The sequence below is a fragment of the Lachnellula hyalina genome, assembly GCF_007821495.1.
Source record: "Lachnellula hyalina strain CBS 185.66 chromosome Unknown contig00094, whole genome shotgun sequence".
NCBI classification, from domain to species: Eukaryota; Fungi; Ascomycota; class Leotiomycetes; order Helotiales; family Lachnaceae; genus Lachnellula; species Lachnellula hyalina.
The window spans coordinates 33750-49334 of record NW_022157208.1 but is presented as its reverse complement, the minus strand read 5'-3'; the positions used below and the strand labels follow the sequence as shown (position 1 = coordinate 49334).

Genomic DNA, 15585 nt, shown 5'->3' with positions numbered 1-15585 from the left:
CACTTTACACAATCACGCTGGCTTTTATTGAAAGTGAAGTATGTAAGATGTTCATTCATGGCCATGTGCCAGAATAGTGGGTAGGTGTGTATGTACAACTAAAAATAAATTAAACATTCGTGAAGAGTAGATGGTGTCATATCATATCAGTCGTATGCCAAAGATAAAGTCCAACGCCGATGTGGTATGCCATACCATGTGCTGTAATCCCAAACCCAACCGATCCATGCATATGTTTGTTCTTTGACGTAAACTGTACTTATCCCTACTGCACTACGCAAGTAGGTCCCGTCGTTAATGATCCCACCGACAAGCAATGTCGTCCTGTGAAAACTCTATTCTGTCGTCTTCGTCCATGCTCTCTAACAAGCAGCGCCGAAACTAGTCTGGCTGAGCGGACTCTTTTTTCCTTCCGATGTCGATGAGTTCTTGCGCTTGAAAATGTGCTGAACCATCGCTTTCGGACTCACAAACTTCACCTCGTATTTTAGCGGCGTGAGGGGTACGCTGACTTGATGCGAGTGTTTCTTGGAGTGAAAGTGATGTTTGATACAATCATCTACTAAGGCGATAAGACCTGTAGCCACGACGACCCTGTTTGTTTGTTAGAAGTGTCCCAAGGACAACTGGGACGATGTACTTACTCTGCAACGTCAGTCAGTGCCTCCAGCACGCTGTGGTCGCTGATCCACATCGAGCATGGAGGCACCCATCCTCCCGCCGCATCCTCAGCGCGGATCTGAGACAGCGAGCGCATCTCAGGAACGATATGTGCTACTGCGTGGGTACTTTCGCCCTTGAATAGGTGATACGAGACGGCCTTTCCGGCACCATCTTTCTCCACTACACGCTTCCAGGTGTATGTGTGGCCCCAGTATTCGAATTCGTATCGTTTACTCGACGACTTCTTGCCTCTACGCTTAACCAGAACTTGCGAGTAATTCGAGAATTCGAGCTTGGTGGTATTGGTGGGAATGGGAAGACCGTTTGACTTCTGCTCGGCAATGAACTCCTCGACTTCGTCCTCATCTTCTTCTTCGTTGGAGACATAGCCGCTGTCTTGTCTCTTCACATCATTTCTACTCTTGGTTCCGTGTGTTGATAGCCCTGACTTCGTATGCTTGAAGTCGGGTCTTCTGATGTTTGCAAAGGCATTGCTCATAGAACGGGTAAATGCGGGTCTTTGGTCTGCGGCGGACTTGGTGTATTTGCGACTTGAGTGGCAGACTTCTCGACCTGAGCTACGCTCGTAGCGACGGAGGGAGAATTCGCGTTTCTTCAGGTCATGCATGCGCAAGTGGAATAGTTGTACATTTCCTTTCTCTCGACCAAGTGCCTCGGTATCTACTCGCAAATTCATATTTCCGTCGTAGGCAGTATCATCGTGTCTGACGTATAGCCGTTTTGCCGAGGGGAAATAGTCTGCAAAGTTTGATGGATTTGTAGGGTTCAAGTTGGTCTCAACGACCTCTCGATACTCGGGGACTTCATATTCGGGGTCGTATGTATCTGGTTCCTCCGAGATCTCCTCTTGGGATGCTATAGTTGAAGCGTAGGTTTCTGTCGACGACCGAGCACAGTAGGTTGTTGCGGGTGACATCTCGTAGCCATTCTTGGAGGAAACGGCCCCGGGATTACTGTGGATAGATGTAGGTGCAGTACTCCGGGAGTCTTGAGATTCCTGGCTATAACGAGAGCCAGAGCTACTTGTGCTAAGGTCGGTATTGTGTCTTCCTATTGATGGATACATCTTGAGAATGAACTGCGGTGTTATTCAAAAAAGGGTCTGATATCATAGATAAATGCTGAGTGGGTGGTGGGGGTGGTCTTGGTGGAAGTATTGAACTCTCTGTAGAATATTCTCAAAAGTAATAGATAGATTGCTAATCGCGGGAGAGTCCGTTCATGGCGGTGGTTGGCCTTCAGCTGAATATCGACGTGGAGGTGTGGAAAGCAGCTGTGACATTAATCAATGTTGGGCCAATAGAAAGAGATGAAAGGGATTCCAATCGAGTAAAAAGTAATCAGATAAGGTGATTGTAAGTCCGGATGAAGGTATTATTGTGAAGTCCGAGTCTCGAGTACTTGTACCAAGTGGGATGCCTTTTCGAAGAAGTGGTGAGAGCAGATCTGAGGTAGGTGGGTGGGGTGGGGTGGATACGGTACAAGTATCACTTTAGTAGAGGAAAGACCCGACCCGGAACGTGCGCATGGGGGTTGCAGGCTTGGCTTGCACATGCAGCCCATCCCATTGTGCAGAGCAGAGCCTGCGCTGCCGCGGGAGGCCAATTTTGTACAAGACAGGACAGGACAGGGTTGCAGGGGCGAGGGGCGAGGAGTGAGGGGCGAAGGTGCAGTGCCAGCGCTTCAAATTCGAATTCAACTCGTTGCAAGTCCATACGGAGTACGGCAGGGAGCTGAGGTACGAGTACTGCAGGGCCGTCAGCCACCATCCACACCTCTTGACTTTTCTGGAAAGTTGCGAACCACTTGTGTACCTGTACTGTACCTAAGGTAGCCTCTGGGTCGGGCCTAGCCCTCGCCTCGCACTGGAAGCTCATCGCATCCACCATCTGCGAACTGAAAGAGCGAAATGTTTTGTTAGGAACCTCAGACGTACGCGCGAGGATCCGTTGCAAATCCCTAGTAGGCAGTGCCAAAGGCCGATCGAGCTCTTCATATGTACCATGACACATTTCGTGCAAGCAACTGCGAAGATTTTGCTTACTCAAGTACTTCGTACCAAATCTCGTAGGACCTACCTGTGCATCGGTACGTACTTGCGCATCATCGCTCAAATTTCAGAGGAACACGACCTCACTATCCATCCAGCATGACTACTTTGTGAGAGGTTCAATCATTAGGTACTTCAAAGCCACTCGAGCGTACGCCTTGGTGATGCCCGACTCATTGCTCTAGTCTCTGATCTCTCACTTCTCAGTGTCATCCGGGCGACATGGTTTCCGCGCCGGACATACCAGCCTCATCAATAGGAAGCAAGTATGGAAGCTGAATCCGAAGAGAACGCTGAAGAGGAGAGGCTTATTAAACGACCGTTGTATGTGTTTAGCGGCCCTCGGACTCTTCAAGATATGCCCAGGTATTGGAGCTCTCCTGCACCACCCATCACACCACTCCAGTTGTCTACCGATAGTATTTCATGTTTCAACCCCACCAACGAGGGGTCTCGAGAAGGGTGACTAGGATTTTTGCATTGTTGGTCGGAGGTCATGCTTACGTGTGATCGAAGATCGATCGAAGCTCTGTCTTTACGAAGTACGAGTACATTATTCCCCGCTTTCTTAGTTGCCAGTGTTCCATTTCTCCCGGCTGCCTTCCTTCTTATCTTTTCGGCGCGTAGACAATTCGAAAGCGCCATTACAAGGTTGACTTTTCAGTGAGCACCGAAATAGCACAGAAACTCAACGGGCAACTGAAGGGTAATCGAAGGGCAATTTCAAAACCTTCAATGCTGTGGAGTTGCGTTTGTATTGGTCAGACGAGGCTGCGGGCTAAATACGTAAAGTGCGACAGCTCTGTGGCACGTTGTAACTGGCTCGGAATACGTTCTAAATGTACCCGCAAGCCTATCATTTTTGCGTCGAATGCTTGGTTCTTACCAAAAGTAATAGGAAAAGACGAAGGAAGCCTGGGAACAATGCGACCTCTGAAATCTAGATACTGGTCTCTGGTTGGATTTTGAAAGCTGAATGTCTTACCCGTACAATAAGCGACCAGATCTTCCTGGAATCCCAATTGCCTCTTCTTTTGATGTAATTGTAATTGTTCCTGGAGGCGCCGTAAGAGGTCCATAAAGGCCGCATGACTTCACCTCATCGGCCGTCGTGCCTGTGGAACGTCTCGAATATGCAAGGCATAACCTGTCCGGGTCGCGGGGTACAGCGCGAATCTTCATATCTCTTTTTTACGGGGAGTTTCTCTGTCGCGAATATTACTCATTATTGGAAGCCCCCAGAACTCGAGCTTCCTGTTTTATTCGTTGATGGTGGCAGGCGCCGGTGGAGATCGCCGAGCCAGCTCCAGGCCTTCAAATCCTTCAGGCAAATATCTGAGGACTTCCTGATTTTTCCGATGATTGAATGCTCATCGAATGTGGCAAGTTCTATTGCTGCCCAACTCGTTGGAAAGTTGGAAACTGAACTCAGATTTGTAAAACCTTGTTTGGTTGGAACAACAATTTCAAGAAATTCGACTCCCGCCCCGCCTTCAGCCTTCTCTTGAGACTTTCAATTTCTAACTATTATGTGCACCTATGTCTCCCTGAATTGGTACCGGCGAGTAATGAGCTGGAAGCTTATCCATTCGTTCAACTGCAGCTAGTGATGACAAGCTGCAATGTGCGCAATGGAGGTTTGATCAACTCATATGTATCCATCTATACACTCATACCGGAGTGACATGTAACCCAGGTGATGATCCGACTAGGAGTACTACATTGTATGGAGGCGGACTATTCTCTCCATAGTAGCTTCCATTACGCATTTTCTATACTCATTATTTCATACGACCCTGCGCTTCATTCACAAAGCTGATCACTAGTATCCCCCACGCAAACCACGGGAGCGCCGCGGCCCTTTTTTCGTGAGGCATTAACTTATGATCCGACTTGAACTCGCCACTTCAACTTCAATCGGCAGCAACAAGTACAAGGAAACGATTGACAACAAACAAAAGTATACGCGGAATGAAAACTTTCCCAGAGCGATCAGTAATCGGTGAAACCAGGTGGAGGATGCCGTGCAAATCCTAGAAAACACTCTCACGTGTATGATCACGTGTATAAACATGGATTGGTATATTTCCATCTTAGGTAGCCTAGAGACATAAACTTAAAGACTCAGTGCCTATACTCAAGGGGTATAAAGTAGGATTGGTAGGTTGAGCTTCAAGTTCTATCCTTTCAAGGTCCTTGCCCTAATAAGTTCAAATGCTCAACGCATAGGTCCACGGAATGCCCAAGTCTACTTTGAATAGTTTTAACCCCAAGATACTTCTGGAGAAAGCAGACATGGACACGGTTCCATTCATCAAGTTCTCCCGTAGCGCGTAAGAGAGTGTATTTCTCCTAGCGGTCCACGAACGGGATATAGTACAACACAGTATGATCAATATGTAATGTGGAAGGAGATGATTTGATGAGTATGAGATAATCCTCTCATTCCTAAAGAGAATATACAAATCAAAGAAATGCAAAGATCAAGGCGAACTCGTCGTATAAAGAAAGCTTCTCAGATCGCCACGCTTTGGTGCCAACGCAAGATAGAGTGACAAGGTTGTCCCATTTCAGACCAGGTTAATAATGCTAGAATATAACAAGTAGTTTGCATAGTAAGCTTGGGTTACTTGATTGGAAAATATTTTGTTTGAAGTAAAATTAGAAGCAAAGTGTACATGGACGCCCCGACTCTCTGGAGAAGGGCGATTCAAGGTAGCTCCGAATGTGGCCCGTGCTTCTCGAAATTTATCACACCTCACCAACCTCCATGCATCAACACGACAAACATCTACGCCCAACGATCCCTTCGCAACATCCAATTCTACAACTTTCAGGAAGGAAGAAGAAGGGCGAGAATTTTCAGGGGTATTGGCATTGGCATTGCAGCACCTTAGGAACATCCTGGATGCGCCCAGCCAGCCAGGCACCGCTGCCCAAGCTTCATAACCCGGGCGTCACCTCGACGTCGTGACCTCGAACAAGTCATAATGGCATCAAGAAGCGTATCACCCGGTGGGGCTCTCCTACGAGCATCAAGGGTCTTTTCGATTCCAGCTCCACTTCAACGATCGGCCGTCGAGATGTCATCAACAGGAGGCTATACTTCCGATACTTCTACGCTCCCACATCCGATTCATATGTCCATTACAACTCCCCAATCATCACTCGCGAAAGGCGATTGGGGGTTGAAACGACCCTTGCCGCTTCGCTCGACGACCAAATCTTCGACGCCCGTGCTCCGAATTCAGAAAATGGACACCTTCGAACATATCACCGAGTTTGGCTCTGCGGCAGATCATACACTGTCACTGCAAAAATTCCTCGAGATGGGTATACCGCTCACAACACCCCAATTGAAAGAAAGTACACAATCACATCTCGACTCCCGCGCTCGGAGCGTTTTCGAAGACGCAATTGACACAACTGGTACCGGAGAGGGCACAGGTTCGACAGAGATTGATGCAAGATGGAAATTCAGCGGCCCTTGGCTGGCGGGGCAGACCCAGGGAGAATTTAATGAATACGTTCAGAAAGAGGTTCGGAGAAGGAAGCAAGGTTTCCACGAATATCTGCGAGGCGCCTGCTCTGTGGCACTCGCAAAGGAACGTCGAGAACAACGAGCATCTTCGGAGGGTGCAGATGAGCTGGAACTTAACCCTCAAGCTGAGGTCACTGATGAGCAGCTGAAGGACTATGTAAAATCTCTTCGCCAAGATTGGACGGAGCTTTACAGACATATTCGCACATTCCTAGACCTCCCGCCTGCGTCATCAGTCAACGCTCCTACTGAGATATTCAATGCAATGTTCGAAAACATTTCAACTTCTCTGGAAAAAGATAGCACCGTCTCTACTTCACCATATAGAGACTCTGGACCACCGAAGACACACCCATCCGCGGGCCTTGCCTACAGTCGGACGAATTCAACGCTATTCAATCACCCTGTTTTCGGCCCGCAGTCATCCAAGTCTCCCGTCCAAGCACGCATCATCTCGCCCAAAGGTGCATTGCATGGTAGTACGAATCTAGGAGTCGGTGGATTTGTCACCGGCACTCCATTCAACGATGAATCGTTCAGGGTGTCTTCCACCAGGGGTCGTGGCCGCGGAGCCATGCCTGCTCCAATGGTTCCAGGGCTCGTTAACATTGAACCCGATAAAGTGGGTGGCAGCAAAGTATATGTGCAGCCAAAGTCTGCTACTGTGAATCCCCAAGGATCGGTAATCTTGCGTGTGGTTAGTGCAGAGACGGGAGCAGTTGATGTAAAGGAGGGGAACACAGATCACTACAAGCACCCACCACCACCGGCGCTTTCGACTGGCGTACGAGTAAGCCCAAGGGGGTTATCCAGGACGTTGCGACGTGATGGCGCTGGATCGAGGGATTTTGGATTAAGCAATTAAGGTGCCGAAATTGTGATGATCTGTATGATAGAGGGTGTCAGTACTAGAGATGATGAAGATATGTTAGAAAATTGTACAAATATGTCTCCGTCGCCCCTGTTCTTTTTTTGTTCAAGGTTCCGATGGATAGTATGCCTCATGAATTAGCAATCAAGTTTCACCGCATCATGTAACTCTCAAACATCTCGACAAGACTGCGGTGAGAAATAAGACTTGGAGGGAGGGCTGTAACTACTTTACATTTTCATTGAAAATCTTAAGCATTCGCAAACAAAGACAGGATACCTGACTTGACACTTCCTTCCCACCTTCCATCAACTCTCTGCCCTTCTACCCTACCCTACCCATCTCGCATAGGTCTGCAAGGGACGTACGTACGTATGTATATTAATTCAACCGAAAGGCCCAAAACACTTCCCCAGACTAGACTACGAAATCCGGGCATGTTTACAGATTGCAGTATTACTCCCTAGGTAGCTCAATAGTAACCCTTACATCTACTCCCTTTAGCGTTATAGAACTGTGTGTTAATGATATCCCAAACAGTTGAACTAGATGTGTTTGTTCCTTCCTTCCTTTATTCATTCCCTCAATAATAATACAACGTCAATCAATCAACATCGTTCGTTCATTCATCTTGTTACTAGAGCGTGAAAAGAAGGAATTAAACCCCGTCCGTGTATTTATTAGTGTCTTACTCCGTACATTACTACGTTTTGTTACGAGATTCAGTCAGTTATCTATTCCGGATTCAGAGGATGCCTGAAATACACTTTGCCTGAAATTTATTATTGGGTTTATTTATTTATTTTATAATGGGTTGGATTAGGCAGCTGGCATGCCTAATGTTATTGATATCCCCCTCTGACCCCTCATCTCCAAGCGTGATTTAATAGCTAAGTAGGAAACAGTATACTTCAACTTAATCACCGGACTACATTACATCACATTACATCTCTCTCTACTTGAAAAACATTCTCTCAAGCTCGTAATATTCCTTCCTCTCTTTCTCGCATCATCCTCGGGACTTTCTTTCTTTCTTTCTTTCTGTCTGTCCTGTGATGTGATGCGATGGGACTAAAGCGTACACGCCGGACGGGTCTTTCCTCCATCTTTCTTTTAATTTCCCCAACAGCCGCAATATCGCTATCAAATTCGCCATTCTTCCTATCCTAGACCTCCCTCGTCCAGCGATAGGGGGACTCGACATGCGATCCTCGAGTCGCGAGGTATGCTGTAGGAGTGCGCGTACTGAATGAATAACCACCTTTCTTTCTTTCTTTCTTTTTTTCAACATTTTTGTTAGTTTCACTCGTATAGAAAAGAAAAGAAAAGAAAAGAGAAGAGAAGATTTACGCAGCTGTCGAGCAATGCTCTGTCATTTTTTCAGTACATGTCTAGAATAACTCTAAGGGATTTTTTTGAACGGCAAGGCCGTACCTACGTACGTAGGTATTGAGCAAGCAGTGAATTAGAAGAAATATAGCTATAAACTTTCCGTCGACTGCGACTGACTACACTTTCTCGGCTCGGTGCGAGGTGGATAGAAAAGAAGGCAGGCACTCAGTGAGGTGCTTGGTTGATATTGAGCTTGAATGTTATAATGTGCCTGTCTGTCCCTTTTTCTGTCCTCGGCGAGTCTTCTTGGAGTTGAAAAGGGGGGTTTTCTGTTAAGCGAAAAGTTTAGGATGCATCTAGTACCTACGCGACTACTCGAGTTGATGGTTTCAAATGGGTGGATGACACCACTGCAAATAGTATACACGCAGTTGGGTTTTCACTACAGGACTATGACTTGAGTCTTTCATCTTTAATCACCTACTCCCATCAAGACATTTACTTCTCTCAAGAGAGGTAGGTAAGTTTACTTTGATTAACCAACTTTATTAGACTACGTACCTATTATCTACCCAAAGATTTTCAAGTCATTTTCTCCCATGATCCTTGATATTGCACCCAATGCTCAGCATTCGTCCTTAAAATACTCGTCTTCACACTCTTCAACTTGGAACCCTCGGCCAACTTCCCCAACACCTCCTCCGTCAACCCCGCCACCCCACCCGCCTTCAACTTCTCTACAAACTCATCCCCCGGTACCCCGACAATCTCCAAGGCCTCTACACCCCCTAACCTCCCCTTCATCACCTCTAGCACGGCATCCCACCCACCGCTCAACAAAACCGCCACACTGAACACCCTCAAGTTCCCACACGCTCCCAGCAGCGCCTCCACCTCCTCAACCCGCAGCTCAAACATCGTCACATCAAGCATAACCAACCCCTTCCCACCACCCACCACCCTCTTCACCGCACCCCTCGCTCCTCCCCCCCAACAAGCCGAACACCCACCTCCGTCCCCTCCACATCCTCCTCATCTACCTCCTCCACCGCCCCCGCATCCGGCGCCCCAATCCCCACCGTAAGAGCCACCAACCCCTCCCTCACCAGCTCCCCTACCTCCTTCACAGGCAGCGTCCCCAGGAACCCTGCAGCGTCCGAATGCCGATACGTATAGCACAGCTCCAAGAACGCCAGCCCCGGCGCCAATGCCCCCGCAATCCGCGTAAACACTCCCGGCGGCGCAAACACATCCAGGACATGCAGCTCCCTCAGGCCCGTGGCCCCCTGGATAAACGCCACGGCATCGTCCTGCGAGTCCTGCGTCGTGCCGGCAAACAGCTGGGAGTACAGCGTGAGGGATTTCAGGTTCGGCAGGGCTTCGCCGAGGGCTTGCAGGAAGCCGGGTGGGTAGCCGAGGCTGAAGAGCTCGAGCGTGAGGGTCGTGATGGAGGGCGGGAGGGTTGGGACGGAGAAGGGCTGCGTGAGCGTGGGTGTGTAGTCGTCGAGTTTGATGTCCGAGGTTAGGATGAGCGTCGTGAGAGCTTGGGCTGCGGCGAAGGATTCGGCGGGGAAGGTGGGAAGGTTGAAGTCTTTCAGGGGGACTGGAGGGAGGGGATGGTTAGTTGGTTTTCTTCGGGGGGTATGGAATAGGTAAGAGGTGAGAGAAGTAATGGGACGGGACGCTATTTCAAGGGACTTCAAACACAGCGCGATGGCGAAGTAAAGTGAAGCAAAGAAAATGATTGATTACTTTGGGCGGCGCGGGCTTGAGAGGGAGAAACGGGGGCTTGTGATTCTAAGGAAGCGGTTTGGGAGGCTAGGTACGTGGATGATGCTGTTGATGCGGCCATTGTTGCTTTTATATAGGTAGGTAGATACTTGATCAAATCGTTGATAAATAGCAAGTAGCAAGTAGTAAGTAGTAAGTAGTAAGTAGCAAGTAGTAAGAAATAATAGATCCAGTTACTCCGGCAGTATTATATTTGCAGCAATGCCACTCGCAGAAACAATGACAAAGGTACGAGGAGATTGTAGTTGAGCAGAAGTGAGTGAAATGATGTACCTGCCCTACTACCTCATATAGAGAGAGGTGAAGCTTCCCCTCATTCCATCCATGAGGGGTCGGGATCGGAACCGCAACCGCACCGCAGAATGGTACGGCTCACCTACAGGGATATGCGGGCATAGACTACGACTACTACCACCTAAGGTATTATAGGCGTGGGGTACTGTAACGGAAGTCCAAATCACGATGCGGACATTTTCCAAGATGCATCTCGGAGTATATAAGCCAATGATAGCGCCTTATCCTCCCCTCCCTACAAGTTAAAAGTAGCTATTCTCGGTAGAGAGGAAAAAGCAACCTTAATTACAATGCAAACATTATATTACAGTATTAAATAGGTAACCTACCTAGATTCAAGAGACCATCAAGAAATATCAGTAGTGTAGTAAGCGCAACGCGCAAATAACACCAGTGCAGTGGCAGTGTTTTGTTTCAACCACCCACCAGCCTGAAACGACATCCATCTATCTACCTTGGCCTTGGTATGGGGGCCAAGCCAAGGACCGTGAACTCAACTCAACCCTGGAGAAACCTAAAATATCACATCTTCTTCCTACTTCCTCCTTTCCCTACAAAATTAACAAATACGAATTCCTATAACATTAAACGCGTCACCATTCCATCGATTACCTACACTATACTATCTATATTTGGTGCCAATAAGATCGATCCAGCGCGCAACTGGTAAGGTTGGATTGGTTGAACCAGGTAGTACGGAGGGGCCGAAATTGCAGACAGCTGGTAGCGTGTCTGTCTCAAAACAACATCAACATCAATCAATCACCTCCAGAGACAAAGAACATCATGGCTACCCAAGCTACTTTTTCATTTCTACCTTTAATTTTCAACCATCACGCCAATTATAGTCTCTTCTCATATCGTACATAAGACTGATTGCCTTTTGCGCCCAAAAATAAACGAGAACAAAACTATCCCCCGATGCAGAACGCCGATATGAGTTGTTGCGCCTGAGCCGGCGACGGCTAGAAACAGATGGAAAATGCCTAAATATTGTACATGGTGGTATCTCGCAAAGACACGAAAAGGATCTGTCATCCAACAAGTATTCTACAAGAAGCTGTCATCATTAGGGTCCATTCAGCGGTAGCAACCACACTCTGGTTGCCTTGAGAACCCATCGTATTCTCTCTCAATCGTCGTCTTCTAATAGCCAGAAAGCCCTGGAAGGCATGAGCAAAACGAGCTTGGGAAAACCATCAATCGCGAAAGTCGAGGTCTGTGAGCATACCACAGATCAACTTCATCTACCCCCTGTGTTGCGCGGTTGCTCCAAAAGACCGCCAATATCGAGTCGGCCGGTTCGATCATCTCGTCGGTGCGACATATTTGCAGCAGATGCCTCCCCACGGTGATCTCGAATCGGAGGGAGTTGGAGATCGTGTTGGCGCTGTGGTTGTCCTTGTGCCAATTCACTCCGTGGCGTCTGATAAGGATTTTGGCTTTGGGGGGAATAATCCGGCCTTGTTTGCGGCTGCGAGAAGGGCGGCATACTTGATACTATGGGAACATTCGGGACAGAAGCTCTATACATCAAATCTCCGCGAGGGTCACCATAAACAGGATTAGGAGCGAAAGAGGATGGGCCTGGAGGATACGCCTGCTGTGACGTCTGATATCCATATTGCGACTCCCGAGGATAATCTCGAGCGACCGGCTGATAGGACGTCTGCGGGGTCGCAGGTACTTGAAATATCACCGCAATAAAATATGTCGACTCCCTTTTCGCCAACCCAAACCGAGCCTGGAGCGGCTGGTGTTGTCCTTCAGACCCCTGGAACATGACCAAGTCCTGATGCTCCAGTAACAGCTGTCCAATCTCATCCGGCCCAAACCCCACAGATTTGATAATCCGATCTTCCTCGTATTTTGAGAAGATTGGAGGGAGATAGCTCGGCTCTCTTGCGCGGCGTTCGTCTTCGAGAATCCTCTGGAGTCGCATTACCTTTTCACGATCGTTGGCGACTATGATGTCCTGAAGCCTTTTCCCAACAACGGCCTGTAGACCGACAGTGTCACCAAAGCTTCGAGTAACTTTTGCAATCTGCATCTCCATGGTAAGATATGCACATAGCGGTTCGTGGGCTGGCAGCATTCGCGGCGCTGGTGGCATCGATCCACCAAACATATTGGCATCTACAGAAGATGCATGATCCATATATCTGGGAGCAAGAGGACCTTGAGATTTCAAGACCCTATAAGACCCCGACCTATGAAGTGAGTCTCCGCCAAATGCTGGAGTCATGGAAGGTTCTGCGGAGTGAAAGGACAGAGGACGTCTGACAGAAGCATCGTGCTGTGAGTGAGAATACCCCGGCCCCATGCTTTCGTAACGTTGTTCCCTTTCATCGCGCAATCGCGGCCGGCCTCTTTTCTTGTGTTGTACATCGACACAAGCATCCTCCTTCCCGTTAGCTAGGCAGCGAGAGCACGGGCGCTGTGCTATAGCCAACTAGTCAGCAAAATCCCGAGAACTTAATACGAGAACGAAGAGGCAACTCCTAAATTTCAAAACATGACCCAAAACGAATCCGCTGAACTTGCAGGGAAAATAGTGGGCTGTACGAAGCTGACCGAGGGCAAGATTGATGGTGCTTTTTACGACTGACACAATGATTCGGATATCGATCAATTGCCCTGTCTGCGCCCAATCAGAAACACCTCGTATACGGCGAAAAGAAACGGGCCCAGAACAGAATCAGACTCGGAGGCATCAATCTCGCTACTGTAGCCGTCGACATTGGTGCACACCGCTGCTTCTTCTTCTTCTTCCTTGGATTCCATGGAAGATTAAATGGAACATTCTTTCCAAGGATAGAAGCCCAGAAGCCCAGTCTATGCACTTGCATTGCGTTGCGTTGCATTGCATATCGAACTTCTGCTCTTCACTGCCCCTGGCTTGCCCCTTGCTTCTCACTCCCCACTCCCGCCTTATCCTCCACCGCTAAGCAAACCCCGCCGACCGGGTTCCACCAATCGGCCCATAACCTTGGCCGGATTCCGTGAAAATCTCCATCTTTGTCTTTCTAGCCATGCATGTTAACTGATACATCACCAGCCAGCGTCCCAACAGACGGAGTCGCCGAGTCTTACCCCTCGTTGACGCCTTCTCGCACTCACTCGCTCGCACTCTCACTCCAATGCGCTACGGCACGCGAGGCGAGGCGATAGCGCCGTGCATGCGATAATTTGATTTTGCGCTCGCTAGAGCGGACGGGGTAATAAATCAGGGAGCCGCGATAGTCTCAAAACCCCTCATGTAAACCACGTTGAATCAACACGGGCTGCCGTGCTACATTGGTCAAGTATTCTAGCCACGAGCAGCAACGCCAGCAATTCGACGAAAAAACAAAATACACTCAAACAATGGCCGGTTATGGATATTGGGCAAAATGGGGCAAAAACAAACTAACAAAAATAGATGAATTCGAGTTGGAACACACATACCGTCACATCTGCATACTATTAGCCTCAACTCTACGCGGTCAGAACGTTCCCCATTCGGAGAGACTTGCCTAAGATGCGCCCTTTTGCAGGGAACACAAGCCGAGGCCACATGTCCCTTTGTCTTTCTCTGTGCTTTGGGTGATTCAGAATAATCGGCAACCTCTCCCGTTGGTGGTCGATCTGCCGTTGAGAATTGCCCAGGAGGCTGCGGCGCCTGCGATTGATACAAAGGATGTTGCTGCTGCACCATATGCGGTACAATTGGCGGTCCCCGCTGTTGGTAAGAATGTGGTGGTGTTGGTTGTATATCCTCCATTCGATATGTGGAATACGATGGCTGAGGATGCTGCTCTGGTTGATATGCCCTCAACTGTGGCCCTCTTGGCTCCGATGTGTCTGATTGAGGCGTTTGAGTCCCAGGCAAAACGTCTTGCCCGCTTGATCCATAGCTTCCGTAACCACGATCCGTTGAATCGGGGTTTCGTCTTGGTGGAAGCGGCGGAGATCCTGACATGGGAGGAGACGGGTATGCCCTCGACCGAGCACTGTCGGACACCGCGCTAGCCCAACTCGTGTCAAGAGAGAAGCGCGCCAGATCTGATCTTCCTCGCCGTTCGCCGAGCGGAATGTATGAGGTATCGCGGTAAGATGGTGAGGATTGCATGGAAAGGACCGGGTCAACGGCGCTGTAGCTGCTTCAAAAAGCTTGTTCTTGGTCTTGTAGTGATCCCACCAAGTCTAGGTGGGTCTTGTATAATTCGCCGGGGTATTTTCTTACTCGAAAACAGCATGCTCTATAGGCGCTTCAATATCACGGCGAACTTGGAAGTGTCCTGGGAGGCTTAGTATCTTATGGGGGTCTGGCAGGAAGGGGTCTATAACTACCCTCAACAGCCGCAGCGAACCTATACACAGACCCGTTCTAAGGAACAGTGCGGTCTCAGGATGCAAAAGTTGTGCTTCTCAAGTGATCAATGACCTCGTTCCACAATGACTGAGACAGAACCGGATAGAAGAGGTATTGTAGGTAATACTGCAGCTGCGGGATGTTCGTGAAGAACTGACGTGTTCGGTGAGCTGCAGATGAAAAGAACGTATCTGTCGGACGTGTGTAAGGAATATCCGAAATGCGTCAAGGTCCTTTTTTCGACCGGCAGACCTGAGATATTGAGGAACTTGACGACTTCCTCCAAGTGGAGCAGGCGTCAACTCAAGCCGTACTAAACAACGTTGCCTGCCTCTTATGGACTGGTTTCCGGACGAAGAAATGGCTATAGAGTTCAAATGTGGCCAAGAGAAAGCGGATTTGGATCTGGCATATTCTGACAAGGGCAAGGTAGAGGATGCCAAATTGTGCTACAAGTCGGAGAGGTAAATGGTGTTCAGGAAGATATATAGTCCTGGAGAGATGTAGGGATAAGGTATGTATCGGTAGGCGTTGGCACGGGTGAGGCTGAACTAGGATGCTGATAGCGTGCAGTGCAATTCTTCTGAGAGATCTGGGATGAATGTGTGTATGCCGTGGAAGAGTTGGGTAATAAACAGTACAGTAGCTACCTGTATTAGGATAACGGG

General features: G+C 48.7%; 5 protein-coding genes across 5 annotated transcripts; 1 reads left to right on the top strand and 4 right to left on the bottom strand.

Annotated features, from left to right (window-relative positions):
• Positions 1–362: 362 nt before the first annotated feature.
• LHYA1_G005736 (uncharacterized protein) lies at positions 363–1750 on the bottom strand (the record flags this gene model as incomplete). Its single annotated transcript, XM_031150680.1, has 2 exons — positions 363–594; positions 645–1750. The coding sequence occupies 2 exons, from the start codon at positions 1748–1750 to the stop codon at positions 363–365; spliced, it is 1338 nt and encodes a 445-aa protein (XP_031004253.1).
• Positions 1751–5724: 3974 nt separating this feature from the next.
• Positions 5725–7140, top strand: LHYA1_G005735 (uncharacterized protein; the record flags this gene model as incomplete). Its single annotated transcript, XM_031150679.1, has 1 exon — positions 5725–7140. The coding sequence occupies one exon, from the start codon at positions 5725–5727 to the stop codon at positions 7138–7140; it is 1416 nt and encodes a 471-aa protein (XP_031004250.1).
• Positions 7141–9060: 1920 nt separating this feature from the next.
• LHYA1_G005734 (uncharacterized protein) lies at positions 9061–9396 on the bottom strand (the record flags this gene model as incomplete). Its single annotated transcript, XM_031150678.1, has 1 exon — positions 9061–9396. One exon carries the CDS (start codon positions 9394–9396, stop codon positions 9061–9063), a length of 336 nt encoding a protein of 111 aa, XP_031004251.1.
• Positions 9397–9443: 47 nt separating this feature from the next.
• Positions 9444–10330, bottom strand: LHYA1_G005733 (uncharacterized protein; the record flags this gene model as incomplete). Its single annotated transcript, XM_031150677.1, has 2 exons — positions 9444–10081; positions 10231–10330. 2 exons carry the CDS (start codon positions 10328–10330, stop codon positions 9444–9446), a joined length of 738 nt encoding a protein of 245 aa, XP_031004256.1.
• Positions 10331–11806: 1476 nt separating this feature from the next.
• LHYA1_G005732 (uncharacterized protein) lies at positions 11807–14674 on the bottom strand (the record flags this gene model as incomplete). Its single annotated transcript, XM_031150676.1, has 2 exons — positions 11807–13005; positions 14011–14674. The coding sequence occupies 2 exons, from the start codon at positions 14672–14674 to the stop codon at positions 11807–11809; spliced, it is 1863 nt and encodes a 620-aa protein (XP_031004257.1).
• Positions 14675–15585: the final 911 nt, after the last annotated feature.